The following is a 20,895-nucleotide window of genomic DNA, read 5'->3' on the forward strand; positions in this document are numbered from 1 at the left end:
AAATTAAGCCTGTTTTTTTTGACAATTGAGATTTCATTGTCCCTAAATACTCAGTACTTTATTCCCATTATTCTCAATAATGATTATCATTAGATTCTCAATAGGATTTTTAAAAACTGAAATCAGCACGAATTAAAGGAATTTCTCATTTAAATAGTACATCATTATTATTTGCATTGGGAGATTTAGTGGAAAATGTGGTCATGTAACAGGGTTCATTTTCTGTAAGCAAAATATAAATATTTTTTTCTTTGGTTTGATTTGGAGTGCAGGTTGACCCTGAAATCTTCTTGATAGGCTTCTCAACAGATCTTGTCTTAAATAAAACATATAACATTGTGCTCAGGGTGCCAATATGTTGGTCATGGCTGCTAGAGAACACACGGCAGTGGAGTTAAGAAGCCAAGAATAGTTCAGATTAAAACACACACTGAGATATAGTGTATTAACACTAGTGCAATATGTAGCTATGTGACATCATAATATTTTGAAGTATATGCCACAGCAGTCCCTGTACATATGTAGGTTATGAATATGTGAGTAGGTGCAGCTCATTGGGATTATGGAATTGCTCAAGACGCTGTGCTTCATGTGACCGGATTACAGGCAGTGTAAATACAGACACATCGCAAACACACACACACACACACACACACACACATACACATGCACAGTCATCTGCTAGGCCACATTAGTGTGAGCACATGACTAAACGGCTTCTTGGGTCTCATTTCTACTGTATATGATGCAACATCATAAATATCTATCCTGCCAAATATAATATAGAAAATGTATCTAACAAGACAGTATCCTACTCATATTTAAGTAAACTCCTATGCAGCAGCACTACAAGATATAGATGAATTTGTTTCTTCATCTGAACAGATTCCGAAGAAAGCAATATTATGGATAATGGACTCGTATTTTAGCCTTAATGATGGATTTATTTCTTACAAACATGCAGCTTTTCACTTCACAAGATGTTAATTGATGGACTGGAGTGGTGTGGATTTCTTGTGGATTATTGTGATGTTTTTATCAGCTGTTTGGACTCTCAAAGGATCCACTGGTGAGCAAGTGATACAATGCTAAATTTCCACAAATCTGTTCTGATGAAGAAACAAACCCATCTATATCTTGTGTGAGTACATTTTCAGCAGATTTTCATTTTTGGGTAAACTATTCCTGTAACTTCAGTGTTTTTATTCAAAGCAAATGCAGCCTGTCTTAGAATGAAGACCCTCTTGTGCAAACTGATAGCATGTCATCATGATGTCACTCACTCCTCCCCCTTCCCCAATAATCTACTTCAGTTTCCATGACAACCTCACCAACACCCCTCACGCCTTCCAATTCAACAGACAAATGCCTGGAGTAATAAGACAGCAACTCATCAAATACATTTCTTGTCATAAACACCTGACTCTGCTCAAGTAAAATTAGTTTCTGTGCAATGAACGCTGCACCTTTTCACAGGTGCTGAACTGTGCCAAGACAAAGCGAATCTATGGATTTCAGAAGAGCTTAAAGTGGGCTGTGATATCAGGAAACATCTTAAGCATCTATAATTCCCTGATGAATGGATTGCTGATATTCACTCACACGTGGCTTTTGATTCCTCAGCTTGCATACCAGTGTGCTCACCTCTGGCTTTGTAAATAATACATGCATGCTTTGGCTGATCGATTTATAATTCAGAAGGCCTTCTCCTGCAGGACACAGAGCTCGAGGCCGACATGAAGATGCTTTGTTGCCTTTATGTCCTGTCTAAATGCAGTCGATTTCCTTCTGTCATCTCAGTTTGAGACAAGCCACCCACATAAAGACACTTCAGGGTTTGTTCTGTGCTGTCAGTTTGCCTTCAGTCAGCTTCACACACACTGACACACTAAGCTCCTTATATCAAATGCACCCTAAAAAGGCAGGTTTTCCATTTACAGAATTGCATCTGGTAGCAAACAACCTCACTGAGTGCAAACCATGCATAATGCAGAGGCCTGTGCAAAATGCACGGTAAACAGCTTCATTATTGTACGCATTGGACTGTGGTGCTGAACTGGACAGCGCCAGGTCTAAGGAATGAGGATGAGTCCAAAATGTCTCACTTACATTCCAGGTGCTTCTTCTTGGGCGCCATCACCTCGTGCGTGGTGGCTTTGCAAACGGCACGAGCCACATCGGATCCGGTGAGCTGGTACTGCGCCGCGGCGATGCGATCCGTCAGAGTCTGTCCCGACATTTTCTCCCGGTAGCGTCGACAACCACCTCGAGAATCAACTTCAGGGGGAAGGACAGCCGGAATGCATATGATATTCGCCGACAAAAAAAGAAACGGAATCCAAAGTGGCTCTCGAGAAACTGACAATGTCAATACCTCGTTTCGGTTTACAACCAGAGCGGCTGAAATTGCGTATTTAAAAGCACACAATATATATACGGTACTTTCAATTGAATGCTTTAAAAAATTCCCTCGTAGGCGCCTAGCATGGGTGGGTTTCAGCACCCTGGATAATGCCTCTATTACGTATCGCCCTATGACGAGATATTTTCTGGCTCTCGTGGGAAATAAATAATAAAATTAATACGTTAAACCTTCACCTTTGATTATCATATGTATGAAAAACCCCATCTAACCGAAAAGACAGAGAGTTTTGCGTTGAATTGGTTCTTTTTGGGATGAAGTTAATTAAATAAACGAATAAAAACGAGTTGCAAACACGCTCCGTTGATTAACCCTTCACTATAAACCTGCTCGGGATTCCGGAGCCTCGTTAATATTCGGTCGCAGCCCGTGTGTCCTTCCCGTCTGGTCGGATGATGATGGTGATGATGATGTGTCTCGTTCAAGCCTTTTCAAGGGCAGGAGTTTACTTTGAAGACAAGTATATTTTCACGTTTCACTGCTATATTGTGCAGATCTTGGATATTGTACTTGCTTATTTTTCTGGTAATGCGGGTTACAGTCCTGCCTCGTCGGTGGTCGGTAGACCTGGTCAGGTGACGCATAACTGGCTCTTAAAGGGAAGCGGCGTCACGCTGTCAAACGCCTTTAAGGGACTCTCATCTCATCTGTCTGCATTCTGCTCCCCGAGCACAGAGCTAGATTCTCTGTCACGAGCTTTCAGTGATATTGGTTGAATAGACGGCAGTCAAATGATCGTGTAATGTATAGATGATCTTCAAATTTGTTTGAGAATTCTGTTACATTTTTGGACTTTTAATGCTTTTCTATGTGCTCTGTGAATAGGCTTCGTATAAGCTATATTTCTGTCAGGACCACTATCGTCAAAGATGATTGACAATTAGCATACAGTTTGGATTGGCGGTATGGTTCTGACTGTGGATCCTGGATATGCAATAGCTGATCCTCTGCATGTAAAACTACTCTAGTCTACACCTCTAGACACTGAATATGAAACCAGCAGCTTCATCATTCGACCACTAGGTGGAGGCAATTCAACACTATTGATATTTTTCTGCTCGTAGAAGAACGTTTTTGTTTTTTTCATTTTTCAATTTCCACAACAGTTTAACCCTCATAAAGTTTATCTAGTATACCTATTTACCAGTGAGACAATGTTTGTAAATTCTACCAGTGAATGCACTAATCTTTAACTTCTTTCTGTGTCCAGATATTTTTCTTACACTGTCTTTCATGGGTCTGCATCATGTGTCAGACGGCCCAGAGGAAAGACATCATGGATTGTGGCAAAGTGGAGTGAATGCAGGTGGCAGAGATGGTCCCTGTGACTTATAAACGGAGTCTGCAGGAACAAGTGACATGTCACACATTGTCAAATGCAGAACTGTGTGACTTTAGTAATACATATTTTTGATGATGTGAAATTTTGTCAGTTAAGTAAAGCCTTGTATCAAAAGCCAAATTTAACCGGTACAACACAATTTTTACAGCATTTAATATAAATTCACATTTCACATAAAATAAAATGTTACGGTCTTCTTCTGGATTATGATATAAAACATTTTTTTTGCTGTCACCAGCACTTATGACAGTGTCTGCATGTTGTTCAAAAGAATTTCAGATCATATATTTGTATGAGAATTGTGTGATACCAGATGTATTCAAATATGTAGAATTAAAGGATCTACTAATATTTGTAATTTATTAATCCTTGCATTTTTATTTTGCATTCTTTTTCTGTCAGATAAAAACATGCACATCATCTTGTTACACTTTATACAGTGAAGTTGTAGTCATGACCCATCTTGACAAATATGTTTACTATTTTTGTCATTTCAGTCCTGGAAAGTGGCATTCACTTTTCATCTGATCGACCCGTTTCCTCACTTTCTGCTGATGCAGTTGCTTCAGAGGGTCGACTGGGGTCATGTGTCCAATGTAGATTGGTGGTTTTGTACTCAATCTTTTCCTCAAAGATACAATGAACTTTAAGGAGGGAGATTCTCATTTGCATTTGATTGGACAGCTAATCTGTGTGGTATTGAATTTCATAGGATCTTTTTTGTAGGCCTATTCCTTTCTGGGCATAAAAATGCTGTAATTGTTGGTTATAATTTTTGTTTTTAGATAACTTTAAACCATAATTCATATACTACACACAGTACAGTATTTTACATTGTAAGTAGTAATTGAGTTTAATTGTACATAAATGTACATTTAAATGTACGTATATATCCTTTAGTTTGTTTCTAATGTAACGTAAACTATAATAAAATCTGGATAATTATTAGTTTTCTTGTTATCATTCATAACATATTTTCAAATGTGGTCATGCGCCGTTCCCGCTCTTCTTCGCGCCTGCAGCACACCGGAAATTGTCATCGCCCCATTTCCCCCTGGTGACTGTCACTTCCGTAAGATTGCATTAAGCAACACGCCGCTGCGCGACACACTCACGTACACACACTAAAATCCAAACCGCGCTTAAAAACCGGATTTATCACACCGAAATGCATATCAAAACAGGTGAGGGGTGGTATAAAGATATATTTTGCTCGATTTGGTTGTTTAATGGAGAGAGTGTTTTGTTATGTAAAGTTGTTTGTGCTCGAGTGGGACAGAATGAGACTTATGAAACTTTTGATTCTCGATCTTTCTGATGTCACAGTCATCTTTGGTATCGTTTATATTTTTAATGATCTGAAATTACAAGCAGTGGCTCTTATGTAATCCGACGTGTTGAGTTTGTTCTGCGGAGCGGTGTGAAGGCGGTTGTTATGGGCGCTAAACATCCAAACACAAGCGGCCTGCTGTTAGCGTTAGCAATCTCCACACGCTTAAACCTCCTTTAAATGTCCTTAATGATATTTTGACTCATATTTAACGAAATAATAATGGCTTAGAATTACAAATACATTTATTTTGTTAATTTAGGCTATATAAAATGCGTGCTAGTATCTACGTTTTGTGTCGTTTCCAGACTGGTGTAAACTGCGTGACTATCAGACGGCGCTGAAATCAGTGATCTATAATGAGATGTTAATAAATTTTGTTCGAGTAGGACATTTTTTTTTTAGATCCGTCTTAGTTTCTGTCGTTAGGCCTCTGAGACTGCAGATGTGAATGAGGCGCAGACTAGAAATTTCCAGTTACATCTTGCTATGGCTCATTGACTCTTTGCTTTGCTTGGGGCATTTGTATGCATTCCCGTGTGTATACGTGTGTGTGTATATATATATATATATATAGTGGCTGGCTAGGCAAGAATCATAATTAGATGACATTAAAATATTTTTTTTTTTTTTTTTTTTAAGGATCACAATGCGCCCTCAAAATACTAATGAATTGTCATTGTAATTCTTTACCAATCTTTGCCACTATCTTTCAAACCACTAGGCATTACCCATTTGTCAGCAAGACGTTTAAATATTATTATTTTTTTTAAATATAATGAAATTTAGTATGCTCAGTTTTTCTTTTATATGTATTAATAAGTACAGGTCAGAATAAGCATGTCGTTTAATTTTTACATAAATATATTTGTTACACTGAATGGCGGTGGTACATTTATTTCACCAATGTCTTGACATTTTATTTTCACAAAGGTTATTTGAAACTTTAAAGCAGACACTTAACTTGCATTTAATGTGCTTTCTGTTTATATAAAATCACTCAGGCAATGCTTTTATTCAGAAAGTTCTATAATGGATGTTTTTTCTTAATTTCACCAGGAATAATCTTAAAATAAAATCACTTCTATAAATTTAATTTGATGCAAACACCAAAATGTGAATAAGGCAGCTGAGGGAAATAGTTAAGAGATTTAATATGATTGAGATTGCATTAGAGAGACATGATTTGGGACAATCAAACATGTTTCTTAACAGTTTGTGTGTTTTATGATTTAAAAATTACATCTGATTCTTCTGAATTTATTTATTTTTTTTAGGTACTTGGGAGTCAAGCAATGCAGCGTGCGAGTCCGACCCCTTGTGTGATCCTGCTGTCTTAGTGTCACCCCCTAAACCAGAACCACAGATCCGAAACCGTCGCCTCTCCCCCGGCTCTGGCAGCTGTGGTGGGGGAGGAGGGGGCTGTTTCTCTGGGATGGATAAACGTCAAGCCTCACCGAGTAGCCTGGAAGGTTCTCTGAATGGGGTGGGTCACACCCAGACCTTCACGTCGAGAGAGCGGCGCATCCAGAATAAGTCAAGAAGCTTTCGGCGTGATGGCCCGAGAGCGGGCCCACGTTCAGATGAGAGACACTCCAGAACCGGTCAGAAGGAACGATGGGTAGACAACAGCCTGTCTTTACTCAAACCTCCACCTGCTTTCCCAGTGAAAGACAGCCCCGCCAAGCTGCAGCCGGCCGTCAGCTATGCCTCCAAAGTGAAAGCAGGGGGAGGTTCTGTTGGGGCAGCTGAAGAGCCCCCTGGTATCGGGGTTTTGCTGCAGAACCAGTGGGGGCTCAGCTTCATCAGCGACAGCCCGGAGGCAGATGTTCCCCAGGAGAAGAGTCCAGTTCTCCACCCAGTTGCTGGCGAGGTTCCTGTAAAACCGGCCCATGTCTCTTCAGAGTCTCTGCCCGGTCAGGTCACGAGAGGCTCAGAGAGTTCAGAGGAGCTGCTGCTTAGCTGTCGCCACCTGGAGGAAGCATTGGATTATCACACACAAGGTAAGGCAAAAGTAGTTAAGGTTGCAAAAGGCATTCTGTTTTATCTCTCTTATCTCACTGTAATTGTTTTTGATCCGCAGAATGGAAAGCAATATTATGGAGACAAAAACAAGGTTGGTGTCTGTCTGTTTTTATTACTCTCCATTCGGGCTGCATGATATTTCAAAATGAAATTGATATCGCGATATGGCGATTGTCAATCACGGAGACTGCATTTTAATTAAATATATGCACTGCCGGCTCCAGAGTGGCACTGCCCATGATGCAGTGCTTCAGCATCTCAGGCTCTATTCATTTACTGTGAATCGAGCTGATATGAGACACAAAACTCCAGACTACGAGCTGCCCCATGCAAAGGAACACAGTGCTGAGTTTCATTCTGAAACCTGGCAGAATATGGATCTGTTTTCTGGCAACCTGTCAAAATAAAAGCTTGATGGTTTAAGGAATTAATACTTAAATATTAGTGTTGTAATTTTACAATTTTTGTTAAATACTTGGTTTTCTTAAATACAACATTTTTACATCAAGAATGTAATATTAGTGCATTTATTTTGTTTAATATTTCATAATCACAATAAAATCAAAATTTCTTTAAAATATTTTTATATGTAATTTTTGTAGTTTTACATTTTTATTGAATACTCTATTTTAACATTGCAATATTACAATACATTTCTTAATTAGTTTTATATTTTAAAATAATCACAATAACATCACTATTATTATTTTTATTTTATAGTCATATTTTATTGAATTGGTCAAAAACGGTGGGAGTATTCCTTATAAAAACTCAAGTGAAGAGAATTTTTGTAACAGTTTACTCTATTGAAAGAGGTTTGAGTTAGTTCTTATAAAGAATAAACAAGTGTGAAAAAGAAAAAATCCCAAATTCAGGTCTAAAAGGATCTTTGACAGACACAAAAATGGTTTTATTTTGCATCTCACAACAAAATCGCCTCACTTATTCTGTAATGATTAATTCTTTCCAAATATTCAAGTCATCTGGTGAACTTTCCTGTATTTTTTCATATTGTCTACTAAACTAAATATCAGTGTTGGTTTTCTTCCAATATCATGTAGCCCTAATATCCATAAAACGAGCAGAATTACTATTTTTAGACCATTTTAACTATTTTAACAGGCTTGCTTTGTTTTTCAGACCCTGCAAAGATTGTATGGTACAAGAACGCCCTGGAGTCGCCCGCCTAGCACACAAACACACACAAGACACACACACACACACACCCCGCACTCAGGTTCTTATCCCCTCAACATTTCTACCGAGACACTTTGGACTTGTTCCCCTATGAAGATAGATGTCTTGGACTTCTCGGTTGCCTTACAACAGAGTCTGCCTCAGGCGCAGAGTCCCTCTGCATACCTCTGCCATTTTAATGGTGGAGAATCGTCTCTTTTAAAGAAAAAAAAAACTGCAATTTTATTTGTGAACTGCAGTTTTACAGTTAAAAAAATCTCTTTTATTCCTCCCTTGTTCCTACATGTGTGCGAGTGGTTAAGTCAAGCACTTTCTGACCTGTAGTTGAACACGTCATACCTTTCTCTAAATACTGAGCTCGTTTTTAGAACCAAATCCAGAATGTCTTCATCAGTCTTCCCTCCTGTGATCATCCCTTTCATGCCACATAAATTGTTCTCATGAAGTTTACAGAGGTGCCATTGGCACGTTATGGCAGCACCTTCAAATGTCTATTGGTCTTAATGCTGTTTTTTAATATATATATTTCACCCAGATTCAATGTCGGTCATAAATCCTAATAGGAATTTGTTGCTGTGTATGACCTAATTTTTTTTTTTTTTCGGAAACATACAAATAATTTACACTGGAAGATTTTCAGAGATTTAATCAAACAGTGTTGCATAATAAAAATGAACCAACTTGTTAAAATATTTCATGGTCTCTTGGTTTTTGTATAAATCTATAGAAAATAAAAATGTGAATATTTAGTATTTCAGTAATCGATCTTTCATCCATTTTCCAAATCACTTTTTCTATGTAGAGTCCGGGTGTTTCAGTTACATACCTAAAAATCTGTTGTCTTGAATAATCTTTCTGATTTACCACCTGTACTTAATTTCAAAGCATTACATCACTTGCTCATCAATGGATCCTCTGCAGTGAATGGGTGCCGTCAGAGTCCAAATAGTTGATAAAAACATCACAAGTAATCCACACCACTCCAGTCCATCAATTAACATCAGTCAAGTTTTTTTTATCAGCTGTTTGGTCTCTCATTCTGACGGCACCCATTCACTGCAGAGGATCCACTGATGAGCAAGTGATGTAATGCTACATTTCTACAAATCTGTTCCCACAAAGAAACAAACTCATCTACATCCTGGACAGCCTGAGGGTAAGTATGTTGTTTTTAGCAAATTTTAATTTTTGGATGAACTGTTCCTTTAGTGATGCATAATGTGATTGTGAGTTTAATACTGCTTTTATTCAGCACTTCACCACATAATAAGTAATCAAATGATTTGAGGCTTTAGGTCAATAGGTATTTTTTATTCAGTGTTTTTACAAAAATATTAGACAATTCTGCCTTTAACTGGGATATGAAACTGAATATTTCATGAGGCTGTATAATGTGATCAAGGAGTACAACTTGACATTTAGTGCCACTGAAATTCCTTAATAACCAAATCCAAACATCAGTCCCGCCATGTGACCTCCACTTCATCTGTTCTGTACCTGAAAAACACAATAGACCATTAATGAAGGATCATGTCACAGCTAAACAAGAAAAACAACTCTTATCTCGGGTCTATATTTAATCACGGCATGCAATAAAAAAATCAGCAGGCTAATGATAAAATAGCATTGTTAACTGAAAGGAATGTGCACAAAGCAAAGTGTTTTATTAAAGGAATAGATCATCTCAAAATGAAAGCAGCCCAAAATCGTCCGAAATAATATTTAGGAGGATTTTGATGTGAGAGGACAACAGGGGATGGACTTTTTCACTGGAGGAAACATTATTATTTATTATGGACTACAGAAGTGACAGTTTAAAGTTAAAATGCCTTAATGATGGATTTGTTTCTTACATATACACAACTTTTCTCTTCCCGAGATGTTAACTGATGGACTGGAGTAGTGTGGATTACTTGTGGATTATTGTGATGTTTTTATCAGCTGTTTGAATCAGAATCAGAATTAGATTTATTCGCCAAGTGTGTGCAAACACACAAGGAATTTGTTGTTTTTTTAGGAGCTCTTACTTACATACATACATACATACAGTACATGACATTAGAACAGAAAGAACAATTAAATAAGACTAAAGAAAAAAACAAAACATAATAATAATAATGTGGTAAAATCTGGAACAGAAGATTTATGTACAGATTTGTGCATTATTTAATGTACAGTTGTATAAATAAAAATATGCATATCTATTTACATAATTTCAATTGCTAGAAATGGATAAATGAATTACAGAAAACAGGTTATCATTTCTGTGTTAGCTGTTTATGATGGAGATGGCATGGGGAAAAACTGTTTTTATGCTTAGATGTTCTAGTGCACAGAGATCTCTCATTCTGACGGCACCCATTCACTGCAGATGATCTATTGGTGAGCAAGTCATGTAATGGTACATTTCTTCAAATCTGTTCCGATTAAGAAACAAACTCATCTTGGATGGCCTGAGGGTGAGTACATTTTCAGCAAATGTTTATTTTTGGGTGAACTATTCCTTTAACAATATGTTTGTAGCTTCTTGCTGTGTGATACTGATGTTTTTGATGGCTATTTGTGAAGTTGGTTTACCTTTGTGTAATCCAGGAGTCTGAAAGCTCTGTGACGTGACCCGAGCGGAACATTTCCCATCCGGCCTGTGCAATCATTGCTCCATTGTCTATACAAAAGCTACAATATCACATGAAGAGATTAACAACCATTGATACCGGCTGTCATGAGTTCTTTCAGCGGTTGTCTTTCTCACCTCTCATCTGTGGCAAAAAGTCGTGCACCTCTCTCCTTACACATGACCCCCATCATCTCCTGCAGACGCAGGTTACCTACAAAAGAGCGCACATTTAGACACTCACACAAACTGCAATACAGAGACCCAGTTTTTGCTATGAGACGAATGTTAACAAATGAGCATAAAATCCCTTACAGCCGACTCCACCGACGATCAGAACCTCCTGAGAGCTGCAGTGAGCCATGGCTCTTTCTGTGATCTCCACCAGCATAGCGAACACAGTCTCCTGTCAATCACGTGTTATTTTTAGTCACTTTTCACAATCACAAATTAATGTTTCTTATTGGAAGCATAGTAAGCACAGGTTCAAGTACATACTTGTAGAGAGAAACACAAATCCTCAGGCGTACATTGACTTGTACTCAACAGTTTGTGAGCAGCGTCCTGTATGTGAACGTAATTATTAAAATTTAAAGAAGTATAAACTGAATTTAAAGACATATGCATCTCCCAGTCATTCATTTCACCTCTATATAGGACAAAATCCCAGAAAATGACACATCCATACCCTTCACTGTATACGGCAGCTCTATATACTTGGTGCCTCTGAAGAATGAATATATACAGTATATTAACATATGTCAAACTCAAATTAGATATTTAAAATGTTAAAGTGCATGGAAACTCACTTCTTTGCCATCTGTTCAATGTTGTAACCAGGACTGGGATCATTTGATATCTGTGAATACAGGTAAAAAATGTAATCTTAAAATGACATAAAAACTTTTAGACAAATCCTCCACAGAAAAAACTACGGAAACATACAAGGCTATTAACCAAATAATGACCTTGATGACCCTTGCAAACCGGTCCAGGCAGTTTCCCACAGCAATATCAATAGTTTCTCCAAATATTCTGTAACGTCGTTCAGAATATGCAATAACCTGTAGAAACAATATAGAGAATTCATGTTCATTTATGTTAAAAGAAATGTGAGAAGGCCAATATAATTATTTCAAGGATATTGATATGTCTGCTCTTGATCATAGTAGACTAATTTTGAAAAACAAAATTAGATTGAAATGTTATTTAATCTTCACTCTTCAATTCTTACTTGAGTATTTCCTCCGCTCACATACAGCACAGTGGGGTTTTGGGAGTTGGTGATCAAACGGCCCATCTCTATGTGTCCAATACAGTGGTTTACCCCCAACAATGGCTTTCCCCACAACTGGGCGACTGTCCTGGCCACAATCGCTACTGTTACCAGAGGAGCTCCCATTCCAGGCCCTGTACAACAGGAGATAACTGATAAATGGAGTAGTGTAGAAAAATGCACAGTGTATTAAAGGCAAGTAATAAATATTCACCTTTAGTGTACGCCACACAGTCAATATCTGCAGCTTTCAGCCCTGCTTCATCTAGTGCCTCCTGGAGCACAGTGAGAATCACACTACGATGGTGTTTGGCTGTCTCACCAGGTAGGAACCCTGAGAAGATCATGAGAGAGCAATATAAAAATAGTACTATGAAAGCATGGTGACTTTTTATATGTAAAGATGACACTGTCCATTAGAAGTAATGATAGATCAGATGAGCTCACCTTGGCCAGGTGGGGTGATGTAAGTGCGCCTGGGGTTTGACAGAACTTCCCCATCTCTGATGATACCCACACCAATTTTATTAGCACTACCCTCAAATCCAATCACCACAGTCATGGTTTCTGCCGGGAGAATGAAACAGGAACCATTTGATGACAATACACAAAATACTGCAACAGAATTAAACAATGTCTACCATTTTCCATGTTAATACATTATGACATTAAAATGTCAAGTTTCATTTTACAATTAAATGAAAATAAATCTATTATGTCTGGCTGCCAAGAGATCTGCGACACATGCTGCTGGTTTAAACAACCTGATCATTAATAACATTTATAGATTAAATTATTAAATTGTCGTGTGGGATTGTTATGTTTTGGGTTAATTATAATAATATAATATATATTATAAATATATATTTTTGTCTTGTTTTATCTCTTATTTTCCGCTGCTTCTCCACTCTTACCGCACATTCGCTGGTTGTAGGACCATAACAACAGCTAATGTGGCTTTTACTAAATGCCTGGATGAAATTGATGGGATTATTCGTGTTAACAAATTGTTAAAGTTATAGAAATATATTTTAAAGTTAATATCTGACAATAATTTGATATACAAATGATAATTTGTTTTTTAATAAAAACGTTTTTAAACACCACGTTTAGTCAGGCAATAACTCGGACACCTCTTAATGGGGAAATATGCGCCTCATGCAGACTCACTGCAGCTTGCCAGCTTCGGCTTCCGTCAGTGCAGGGCAGTTCATAGTTCTGCACAGATTGAGGTTTCACTATAAACTCAGCTAACGTGTTAGGTAAGAAAGAGCTGTTTGTATATAATAAAATGCATATTGTGCAAATTTCTACCTAATGAGTTTTCAACGCGGTCAATACAAATTTGTCTATTATAAACGCAGAGCATGCGAGCCATTTGTTCTATTGTTTCATTCATTCAGGCCGCACTTTTGGACAACTTACAGACTTGGTTAACATATATAAATTTATTATTCCTGCATACCGCAAGCACGTTTGTTTTGGTTTATACAGTTCACGCATTTTATGTAAGTGATTTAATCACTTGTGTGCGAGCTAAATAAGTTAAACAGCCTTTGTTGTGAGATGTTTGCAGCGCCCGAAGCATTGAACATTCACACATTCCATTGCGCATGTCCTCTCTTGTAGGTGTTCGTGTGTGTGCTGTCAGTTTCTTACGTGTGTGTGGTCCTAAAACAACTGTAAGCATGCCTAAAAGAGCCAAAAAGAATGAGGAAGCTGTGGATGGGGAGACTGGCAATGGAGCTGGTACAGTGTTTTAATACTTAAAAAAAAAAAAAAAGGTTTGCATCCTCACAGACTGCATCAGATAACATTGAGCTTTCTGTCACAGAACCTGCAAAGAAAGAGAAAAAGGGGAAGGAGCCAGAGGCTCCGATTCTGTACGAAGATCCTCCTGATAAGATGACCAGTAAGGATGGCCGTGCGGCCAACATGAAGATCACCTCCTGGAATGTGGACGGTCTTCGCGCATGGGTCAAAAAGAACGGCCTTGATGTGAGAATTCAACATACAATACATCGATTGTGTTTTACATGTACTGCATGGTCCTTCTTGAACAGTTTGACCAGTCTCTGTGTCTTTATTTAGTATTTATGTGTGAGTCAGATTGGTAGAGGTACGAACCCTTTTCCACTCTTTTGTTGTCTGTTCGCAGTGGGTGCGTAAGGAGGATCCAGACGTGCTTTGTCTGCAGGAAACAAAGTGTGCTGAGAAAGCCCTGCCATCTGAGATCACTGACATGCCTGAGTATCCGCACAAGTACTGGGCTGGATCAGAGGGTAAGGAAGGTTACAGCGGAGTGGCCATGCTCTGCAAGACTGAACCGCTCAATGTCACCTACGGTATTGGTAAGTGTATTTATACAGATTTCAATATTGTATGACCCATGTGAATTGCATATTCACAATGAGATTGTTTTGCTTATAGTGTGCATTTGAAAACACAATGCACACAACCATCTTTCCAAATTTGTAATGAGAATTGTTTATAAATCTTTTGACAGCAGGTCTCCCTAAAATAAAAGCACTATGGTTTAATGTTTTAAATGTTTGATTATTATTTTTTATCATTTAATTTAATTATAATAATCTTATTGATATTATTATTATTACTAGTAGTAGTAAATACTTGTTTTATTTTACAGTACAATAGTAGTATTGCAAGTCATGTATTTCTTTGATTTCATTCTTGTAATTTAAATATTAATAACAGCAGTAGTAGCAATACAATAATAATAGTAGCAGTAGTAGTAGTAAATACTTTTTGTGGTAGTAGTGTATTCCTTTTTTTATTTAATTCTTAATTGACATACTACTACTGCTAATAATAATGTTATTAAAATATGGCCATATTGAATGGGGAGAAAAAAAAAATCTTTTTGTAATGTGTATCAGTTATTATTATTGTTATTATTTTTTTTATTTTACAGTACAATAGTAATATTTCTTCTTTGATTTAATTCTTATTTAAATAATACTTTTGTTATTATTACAGTCATATTGAATTGATTTGTTCTGTTCATCAGTTGCTATTCTTTTTTTATGGACACGCACCGCAATAAAAATATAAAACATGAAAATATATTTGATTTTAAATATCATCTAATTTTTTTCCCTCTGTCCAAAATCCAAATCTTGAATTTTCTGGAAGTTTAAAATCTCTTTCTGCTTCAATATAGGTAAAGAGGAACATGATAAAGAGGGCCGAGTTATCACTGCTGAGTTTCCGTCTTTCTTCCTGGTCACGGCATATGTGCCCAATGCCAGCCGTGGTCTGGTGCGGCTCGACTACCGCAAGACCTGGGACGTGGATTTCCGTGCCTACCTGAGCGACTTGGACAAGCGCAAGCCCCTGGTGCTGTGTGGAGATCTGAATGTGGCCCACCAAGAGATTGATCTCAAAAACCCCAAGGGTAACCGCAAGAACGCAGGCTTCACCCCCGAGGAACGTGAGGGCTTCACCGAACTTCTCGAGGTCGGTTTTACCGACAGTTTTCGGGAGCTGTATCCAGAACAAGCCAATGCCTACACCTTCTGGACCTACATGATGAACGCACGAGCCAAAAACGTCGGCTGGCGTTTGGACTACTTTTTGCTGTCGTCTGCCTTACTCCCGGGTCTGTGTGACAGCAAGATCCGAAATACGGCCATGGGAAGTGACCACTGTCCTATTACCCTGTATTTGGCCATGTAGATCAGGTTTCAGTTCCATATATATCTGCATAGACACAGAAGGGTCTAGTCCTGTTAGTCCTAGATTAGTATTTCCTCTCTATAAACCAAATAGAGGTCCACATATAGGAATATGTGTGGTGCAGACACGTATTGAAAGAAATTCTAGTTAAGTTGTTTTGTAGTTTTGCAGCTTTGGTTAAGTCTGCTGTTATTGGTCACCTGAAATCAGGTTTTGACACTAAAATATCACAAAAAAATCATTAATTTGAGCTCTCATCCCATTTTATATTTGCAGTTTAAAAAAATCGCAGACTGTTATCTAAATGACAAACCCTGCCAAACTACTATAATAAACATTGTCTCAGTGTTGATTATAGCTAAATGTTTTGAAGCTTGTAAAATACCTTGACCTGCAAAGATATATCTGATTTGAAGTTATAGTTCTTTGGATTTTGTCTTTGGTGCTATTTTAACCTTTGGATTCTACAGTACTCTCGATTTAATGATGTTAGTGGTAGTTAAATGTTACATATGCCACATTAGTTTCAAAAGACCAGTGATTGTGCTTATTTGCTTTTTTTCCCCATTGTCTGTCTTTCTGTAGCCATTTTTCAGGTTTTGAAATAAAGTAGTTTATAAAAAAAGAAGTAACTTAGCTCTGGTCTTTTTTTTTTTTTTTTTTACACCATATAATTCTTAGTAACAAACATGTTTTAAGTATATACAATGGTTAAATTATTAATGTACAAATGAAAATGAAGCTGACTTATGTTTTTATGTATGTTAAATGCTTTTGTACACATTTTAAAAGAAGCAGGTGAAAAACAGTATAATTCTTAGTAACAAACATGTTTTAAGTATATACAATGGTTAAATTATTAATGTACAAATGAAAATGAAGCTGACTTATGTTTTTATGTATGTTAAATGCTTTTGTACACATTTTAAAAGAAGCAGGTGAAAAACAGTTTCGTCTGTAACCTGATACTATTGTCCAAACTGCTCATAAGAAGTACGAAAATGCTAGACAATAATCTTTTCATTACATTTATTTTACATTTAAATAAGTATTTCAATTGCAGACAGCGAAATTTTAATGATACGGCGAAGACTCATGAGCGTCATTTACGTAACGCGACGTTCGCCAATGGCAGGCGTTGGTATGGTGCGTTATGAATATTAATAAGGACACGTGATCGAAACTCCCGGAAGGTTACCAAAGCAACGTTGGCATGAACAAATTAAATATTCATGAGCTAAAACCACGGCCACATCCTTCATAATAAAAGTCGACTCAATTTTACCAATTTCTAAAACACGAACATAAATCCATAATTGTGTCTGGACCTCCTGCCCCAGACCAGTCTAGATTAAACCACATTAACAGTAAAACGCATATAAAACAACAGCGAACGGAAAGAATGGTTTGGGAGCTGAGTTTGCGAGATGGTCTCGCAAAACTAGTATAATGTGGTTTTGCACCACCAGAGGGAGAACTCGAATTACACTGTAGACCAGACCAAAGCGGATTAGACCGGAATCTGTGTCGTTCAGTCCAGTGTTTTGAAACGAAGGAAATGGTCAGGTGGAAAGCGCGTCGAAATTAAAAAGTGTCCCTTCTAATAGCGCTTTTCTTCTGAATTATGACACACAGCTGTTGAAAATATTAATTTCGAGATTGTTTAAACTTGAGTTAAGTTGTAAACAATGGAAGCGCTTTGGACCAAGAAAATCGAAGGTGAGTAATTTGTTTTTCCTGTCTGTTTTCCCCTTTTTGTAAAATACAACACAACAAATCAGCATGTTAAAGTGTAAGCAATTTAATGAATTCAAGTAATTTTCATTTGCACGATTATCACGTAACTTCCTTTTAAATGAAAGCACATCTGATGTTCTAATAATGTATTTTGATTCATTTAAATTTTAAGAATTTTCAAAACAAAATGCAATTACAAGATATGCAATTACAAGTTATTTAAATCCAGACTATAAGGTCAAAGCTGTTTAATATGAAAAGCATATGCTGCCTCTCATTGCACGTTTTTCCTATTTGTCTTGTTTTTAATTATCAGACCCTCTTTCATTGATGAGTTTCATCATTCCACCATCAAGGTTACTGTCTGCAGCCATGTGGCAGGTGATTGAACAGAGACAGGTAAAGCACTATGGGATGCTGGAGGAGTTTGTAACCATGGTGACAGAGACTCTGCCAGAGTTTCTGAATTACAATCAAAGAACTCAGCTGATATTTGGCTTAAGAGCAAGGGTAAGAAACATCACGGTACATGAAAACAGCTAATATTTAGGAACCACCATGTTAAAGATTGGGCTTTCCACGAGATTGTTGGTTTCGGTATTATATCTCTTTATTTTTCACAGCGTCTTTTGGAGTTGTGTCGTGGTAAATATCAGGTTGACCTGGAAGATATTCAGCCTCACCTGGATCGAATCCATGCTCCTCGTGTCATCAGTGCAATCAATGAGGTCAAGTCATGTTTAGAACCCATTTGGAGGTTTTTGAAACATCACATTTGTGCTTGAATTAAAATTTAAGCACATATTTAATAGACTTTATACATTACAGGTGGTTGATGAAGACATGGAGGAATCTGAGGCCTGTTTCTTGGACCTCATTCGGACCCTTATCAGCAGCCCTGAAGAGAGAGAGAATTTCTTCCAGGTTACAAACACATAAACATGCTCACAGCATTTGGTTTTTCTGTTTTTGTTTCTGTGCCATGAAATGAATTAACTTTTTCCCCAACCCTGTGTAATTAATAGAACATTTTCCCAGAAGAATACGGCCCCAAGTTTGACAAAAACATACAGACACTTATGGAAGACTTCCTCTTGCAGTTTGATTGGATGATGTCAGTCCCAGAACTTTCACAGGTATGTCAATAAATATGTAAAGCACCTGAACACTATTATTGTATTACTAATGCTACCGTTGGTCTGGTTGTGTTCCTCAGACCGTCTCTTGGCTCAGGACCTGCCCGTCGCTTCTGGAGCAATGCCTTCATTCAGTTTCAGTCCCAAAGCAGATGAAGACCCTTCTTGAACATCACAGATCTAATGGAAATCTTCAGGACAATGGTAGCAGTTTTTAACCTTAAATTACACCATATCCATGTGAAAAGCTATTTTAGATGCTTCTATGTTGTGTGAATACAAGATGCAGTTTTGACTCTCTCAGTCCTTGTTTGTTAAGATGGCTTATACAATCAAAATGACAAAAGAACAGTTTCACCAACAAAATCCAAATTACAAAGGGATAGTTTCACTAAGCATAAGCATTTGGGAGGTCTTAAATATATAGTTCACCCAAAAATGAAATCCAATCCAAGATGTAGATGAGTTTGTTTCTTCATGGGAACAGATTTGGAGAAATTTAGCATTTCATCACTTGCTCACCAATGGATCCTCTGCAGTGAATGGGTGCCGTCAGAATGAGAGTCCAAACAGCTGATTAAAAACATCACAATAATCCACAAGTAATCCACACCACTCCAGTTCATCAAAGTCTTGAAAAGTGGAAAGCTGTGCGTTTGTTAGAAACACTTCCATTATTATGACGTTTTTAAGTTTAAACCATTGCATCTGGCCAAAATACCAGTCCATAATCTATAATAACATTTCCTAGTTGTCATCATTTATAACTTTTCTGCAACTTAACCACAACCTAAGTACTCTTCAGCAAAATGGTAACCACAAAAACTTCAACAACAGAAACTCTTTTAAATATGCAACATAAGTGCACATTAAAAAATGCAATTAAAAAATAATCAAATTAACATTTACTTAATTAAACTAGCAGAAAATAACATTATGCTACACAAACACCTTCAATTAATTATTCTCCCCACAAGCATCTGACAAATGTTTGTAAGGATGATCTTTAATTTGATGTTTAATTAGTCTTTTTGTCTATTTTACTTTCTCTGTTGCAGAGTATGTTCACTCTGCTTATAACAGCTGTACATTTTCATCTCAGTCTCTTCCTCCACTGGTTCGAGCCGTCATTTCCAGCAATCACTCAGAATCTGGTGACCCGTCTGAATCAGTAGACGATTTAGATGGTCAAGACAAAGATGAATGCCACACTTCAAAAAACGTGTCTGATCCCGACACGCTCGGCTGGATGGCTAAAAAGAGAAAATTAAAAGTAGAGATAGAGGAGAGAGAGGATGAAGAGGATGATGATGATCAGAACTGGCCAATCACAGGTGCCGGATCTAGTAGAAAGATTAACGGTTACGTTGATTGCTCTCTTGGTGAAGAGCTGAATCAGACACACACCAAAAAAACCTCCAAAAAATCCTTTAAAAGGAAAAGAGACGTGTCCAGAGAGTTCACATTTATCGATCATTTGGGTGCATACACAGGTCAGTTCATTGTAATTATATTTGTTTTGATTACTTACTATAATATAAGCAACTGAGCAGATTTAAACTCTTTTCTGCTTTATTTACTCAGAAGAGTCTTCCTACCAGACCTCTGATGCTTCAAAAGTCCCTTGGTCAGAGGAGGAAACTCTCTGCCTCATTGACATATGGGGAAAAGACGGCGTCCAGCGGAGTCTAAAAGACTGCGCCCGCAACCGACACATATTCAACCTCATCTCTAAGAAGATGTTCGAGAGAGGCTTTACCAGAACAGCAGAGCAGTGTCACACCAGGATAAAACGCCTGAAAATGAGCTTTCGACAATGCCATGAAAACATGTGAGCTAAATCATAAATGCAGTTTCAGTCAACATGAAATAGACTTTCTTACTGAATATTATTGGTTTTATTGTTATTATTGGGAAAGTCATTTAATGTTGACTTTAAAGAAATATTTTAGGGCCATCAATTTTGCACCAAATAACTTTATGTATATAGTTAAAAAAGGATCCATCTTTTTAGACAAGACATTAACATGACACATAGTACACATAGAGTCAGTAAGGTATATAAATGTATATATATATATATATATATATATATATATATATATATATTTCTTTATTTT

General features: G+C 37.3%; 5 protein-coding genes across 12 annotated transcripts in view; 3 read left to right on the forward strand and 2 right to left on the reverse strand.

Annotated features, from left to right (window-relative positions):
- The window catches only part of LOC107656397 (clathrin coat assembly protein AP180-like), a 21,958-nt gene extending 18,751 nt beyond the window's left edge, over positions 1–3,207 (reverse strand). For 2 of the 4 annotated variants that reach the window (XM_016444253.1, XM_016444251.1), the window contains exon 1: positions 2,110–3,207. In XM_016444253.1, coding sequence (XP_016299739.1) covers positions 2,110–2,239 — 130 coding nt within the window. In that variant the 5' untranslated portion in view covers positions 2,240–3,207. The remainder of the gene's footprint in view (positions 1–2,109) is intronic. The other 2 variants (XM_016444255.1, XM_016444252.1) reach the window with 2 other exon arrangements.
- A 1,573-nt stretch (positions 3,208–4,780) lies between these two features.
- On the forward strand, positions 4,781–8,992 carry LOC107656420 (uncharacterized). Its single transcript, XM_016444283.1, has 4 exons — positions 4,781–4,948; positions 6,372–7,097; positions 7,178–7,210; positions 8,260–8,992. Exons 1-4 carry the CDS (start codon positions 4,933–4,935, stop codon positions 8,307–8,309), a joined length of 825 nt encoding a protein of 274 aa, XP_016299769.1. The 5' UTR covers positions 4,781–4,932; the 3' UTR covers positions 8,310–8,992.
- Positions 8,993–9,616: 624 nt separating this feature from the next.
- Positions 9,617–13,211, reverse strand: LOC107656414 (probable tRNA N6-adenosine threonylcarbamoyltransferase). Its single transcript, XM_016444276.1, has 12 exons — positions 13,121–13,211; positions 12,654–12,773; positions 12,421–12,540; positions 12,165–12,340; positions 11,899–11,994; positions 11,740–11,789; positions 11,578–11,656; positions 11,429–11,494; positions 11,246–11,336; positions 11,069–11,144; positions 10,894–10,992; positions 9,617–9,813 (listed from the first exon to the last, which is right to left on the reverse strand). Exons 1-12 carry the CDS (start codon positions 13,125–13,127, stop codon positions 9,774–9,776), a joined length of 1,020 nt encoding a protein of 339 aa, XP_016299762.1. The 5' UTR covers positions 13,128–13,211; the 3' UTR covers positions 9,617–9,773.
- A 121-nt stretch (positions 13,212–13,332) lies between these two features.
- On the forward strand, positions 13,333–16,484 carry LOC107656416 (DNA-(apurinic or apyrimidinic site) lyase-like). 2 transcript variants are annotated; one of them, XM_016444279.1, is made up of 5 exons: positions 13,333–13,470; positions 13,857–13,955; positions 14,041–14,204; positions 14,365–14,557; positions 15,388–16,484. In XM_016444279.1, exons 2-5 carry the CDS (start codon positions 13,895–13,897, stop codon positions 15,900–15,902), a joined length of 933 nt encoding a protein of 310 aa, XP_016299765.1. In that variant the 5' UTR covers positions 13,333–13,470; positions 13,857–13,894; the 3' UTR covers positions 15,903–16,484. The 2 variants fall into 2 exon arrangements, with proteins under 2 accessions (XP_016299765.1, XP_016299764.1); XM_016444278.1 differs by having other exon boundaries at positions 13,333–13,468; positions 13,836–13,955.
- Positions 16,485–17,406: 922 nt separating this feature from the next.
- LOC107656382 (uncharacterized) overlaps positions 17,407–20,895 on the forward strand; it is a 10,986-nt gene continuing 7,497 nt past the window's right edge. For all 4 annotated transcript variants that reach the window (XM_016444217.1, XM_016444216.1, XM_016444218.1 and 1 more), the window contains exons 1-8: positions 17,407–17,621; positions 17,956–18,149; positions 18,263–18,367; positions 18,468–18,563; positions 18,665–18,775; positions 18,856–18,979; positions 19,834–20,268; positions 20,360–20,606. In XM_016444217.1, coding sequence (XP_016299703.1) covers positions 17,591–17,621; positions 17,956–18,149; positions 18,263–18,367; positions 18,468–18,563; positions 18,665–18,775; positions 18,856–18,979; positions 19,834–20,268; positions 20,360–20,606 — 1,343 coding nt within the window. In that variant the 5' untranslated portion in view covers positions 17,407–17,590. The remainder of the gene's footprint in view (positions 17,622–17,955; positions 18,150–18,262; positions 18,368–18,467; positions 18,564–18,664; positions 18,776–18,855; positions 18,980–19,833; positions 20,269–20,359; positions 20,607–20,895) is intronic.

The sequence above is a fragment of the Sinocyclocheilus anshuiensis genome, unplaced genomic scaffold (genome assembly GCF_001515605.1).
Source record: "Sinocyclocheilus anshuiensis isolate Anshui unplaced genomic scaffold, SAMN03320099.WGS_v1.1 scaffold183, whole genome shotgun sequence".
NCBI lineage: Eukaryota > Metazoa > Chordata > Actinopteri > Cypriniformes > Cyprinidae > Sinocyclocheilus > Sinocyclocheilus anshuiensis.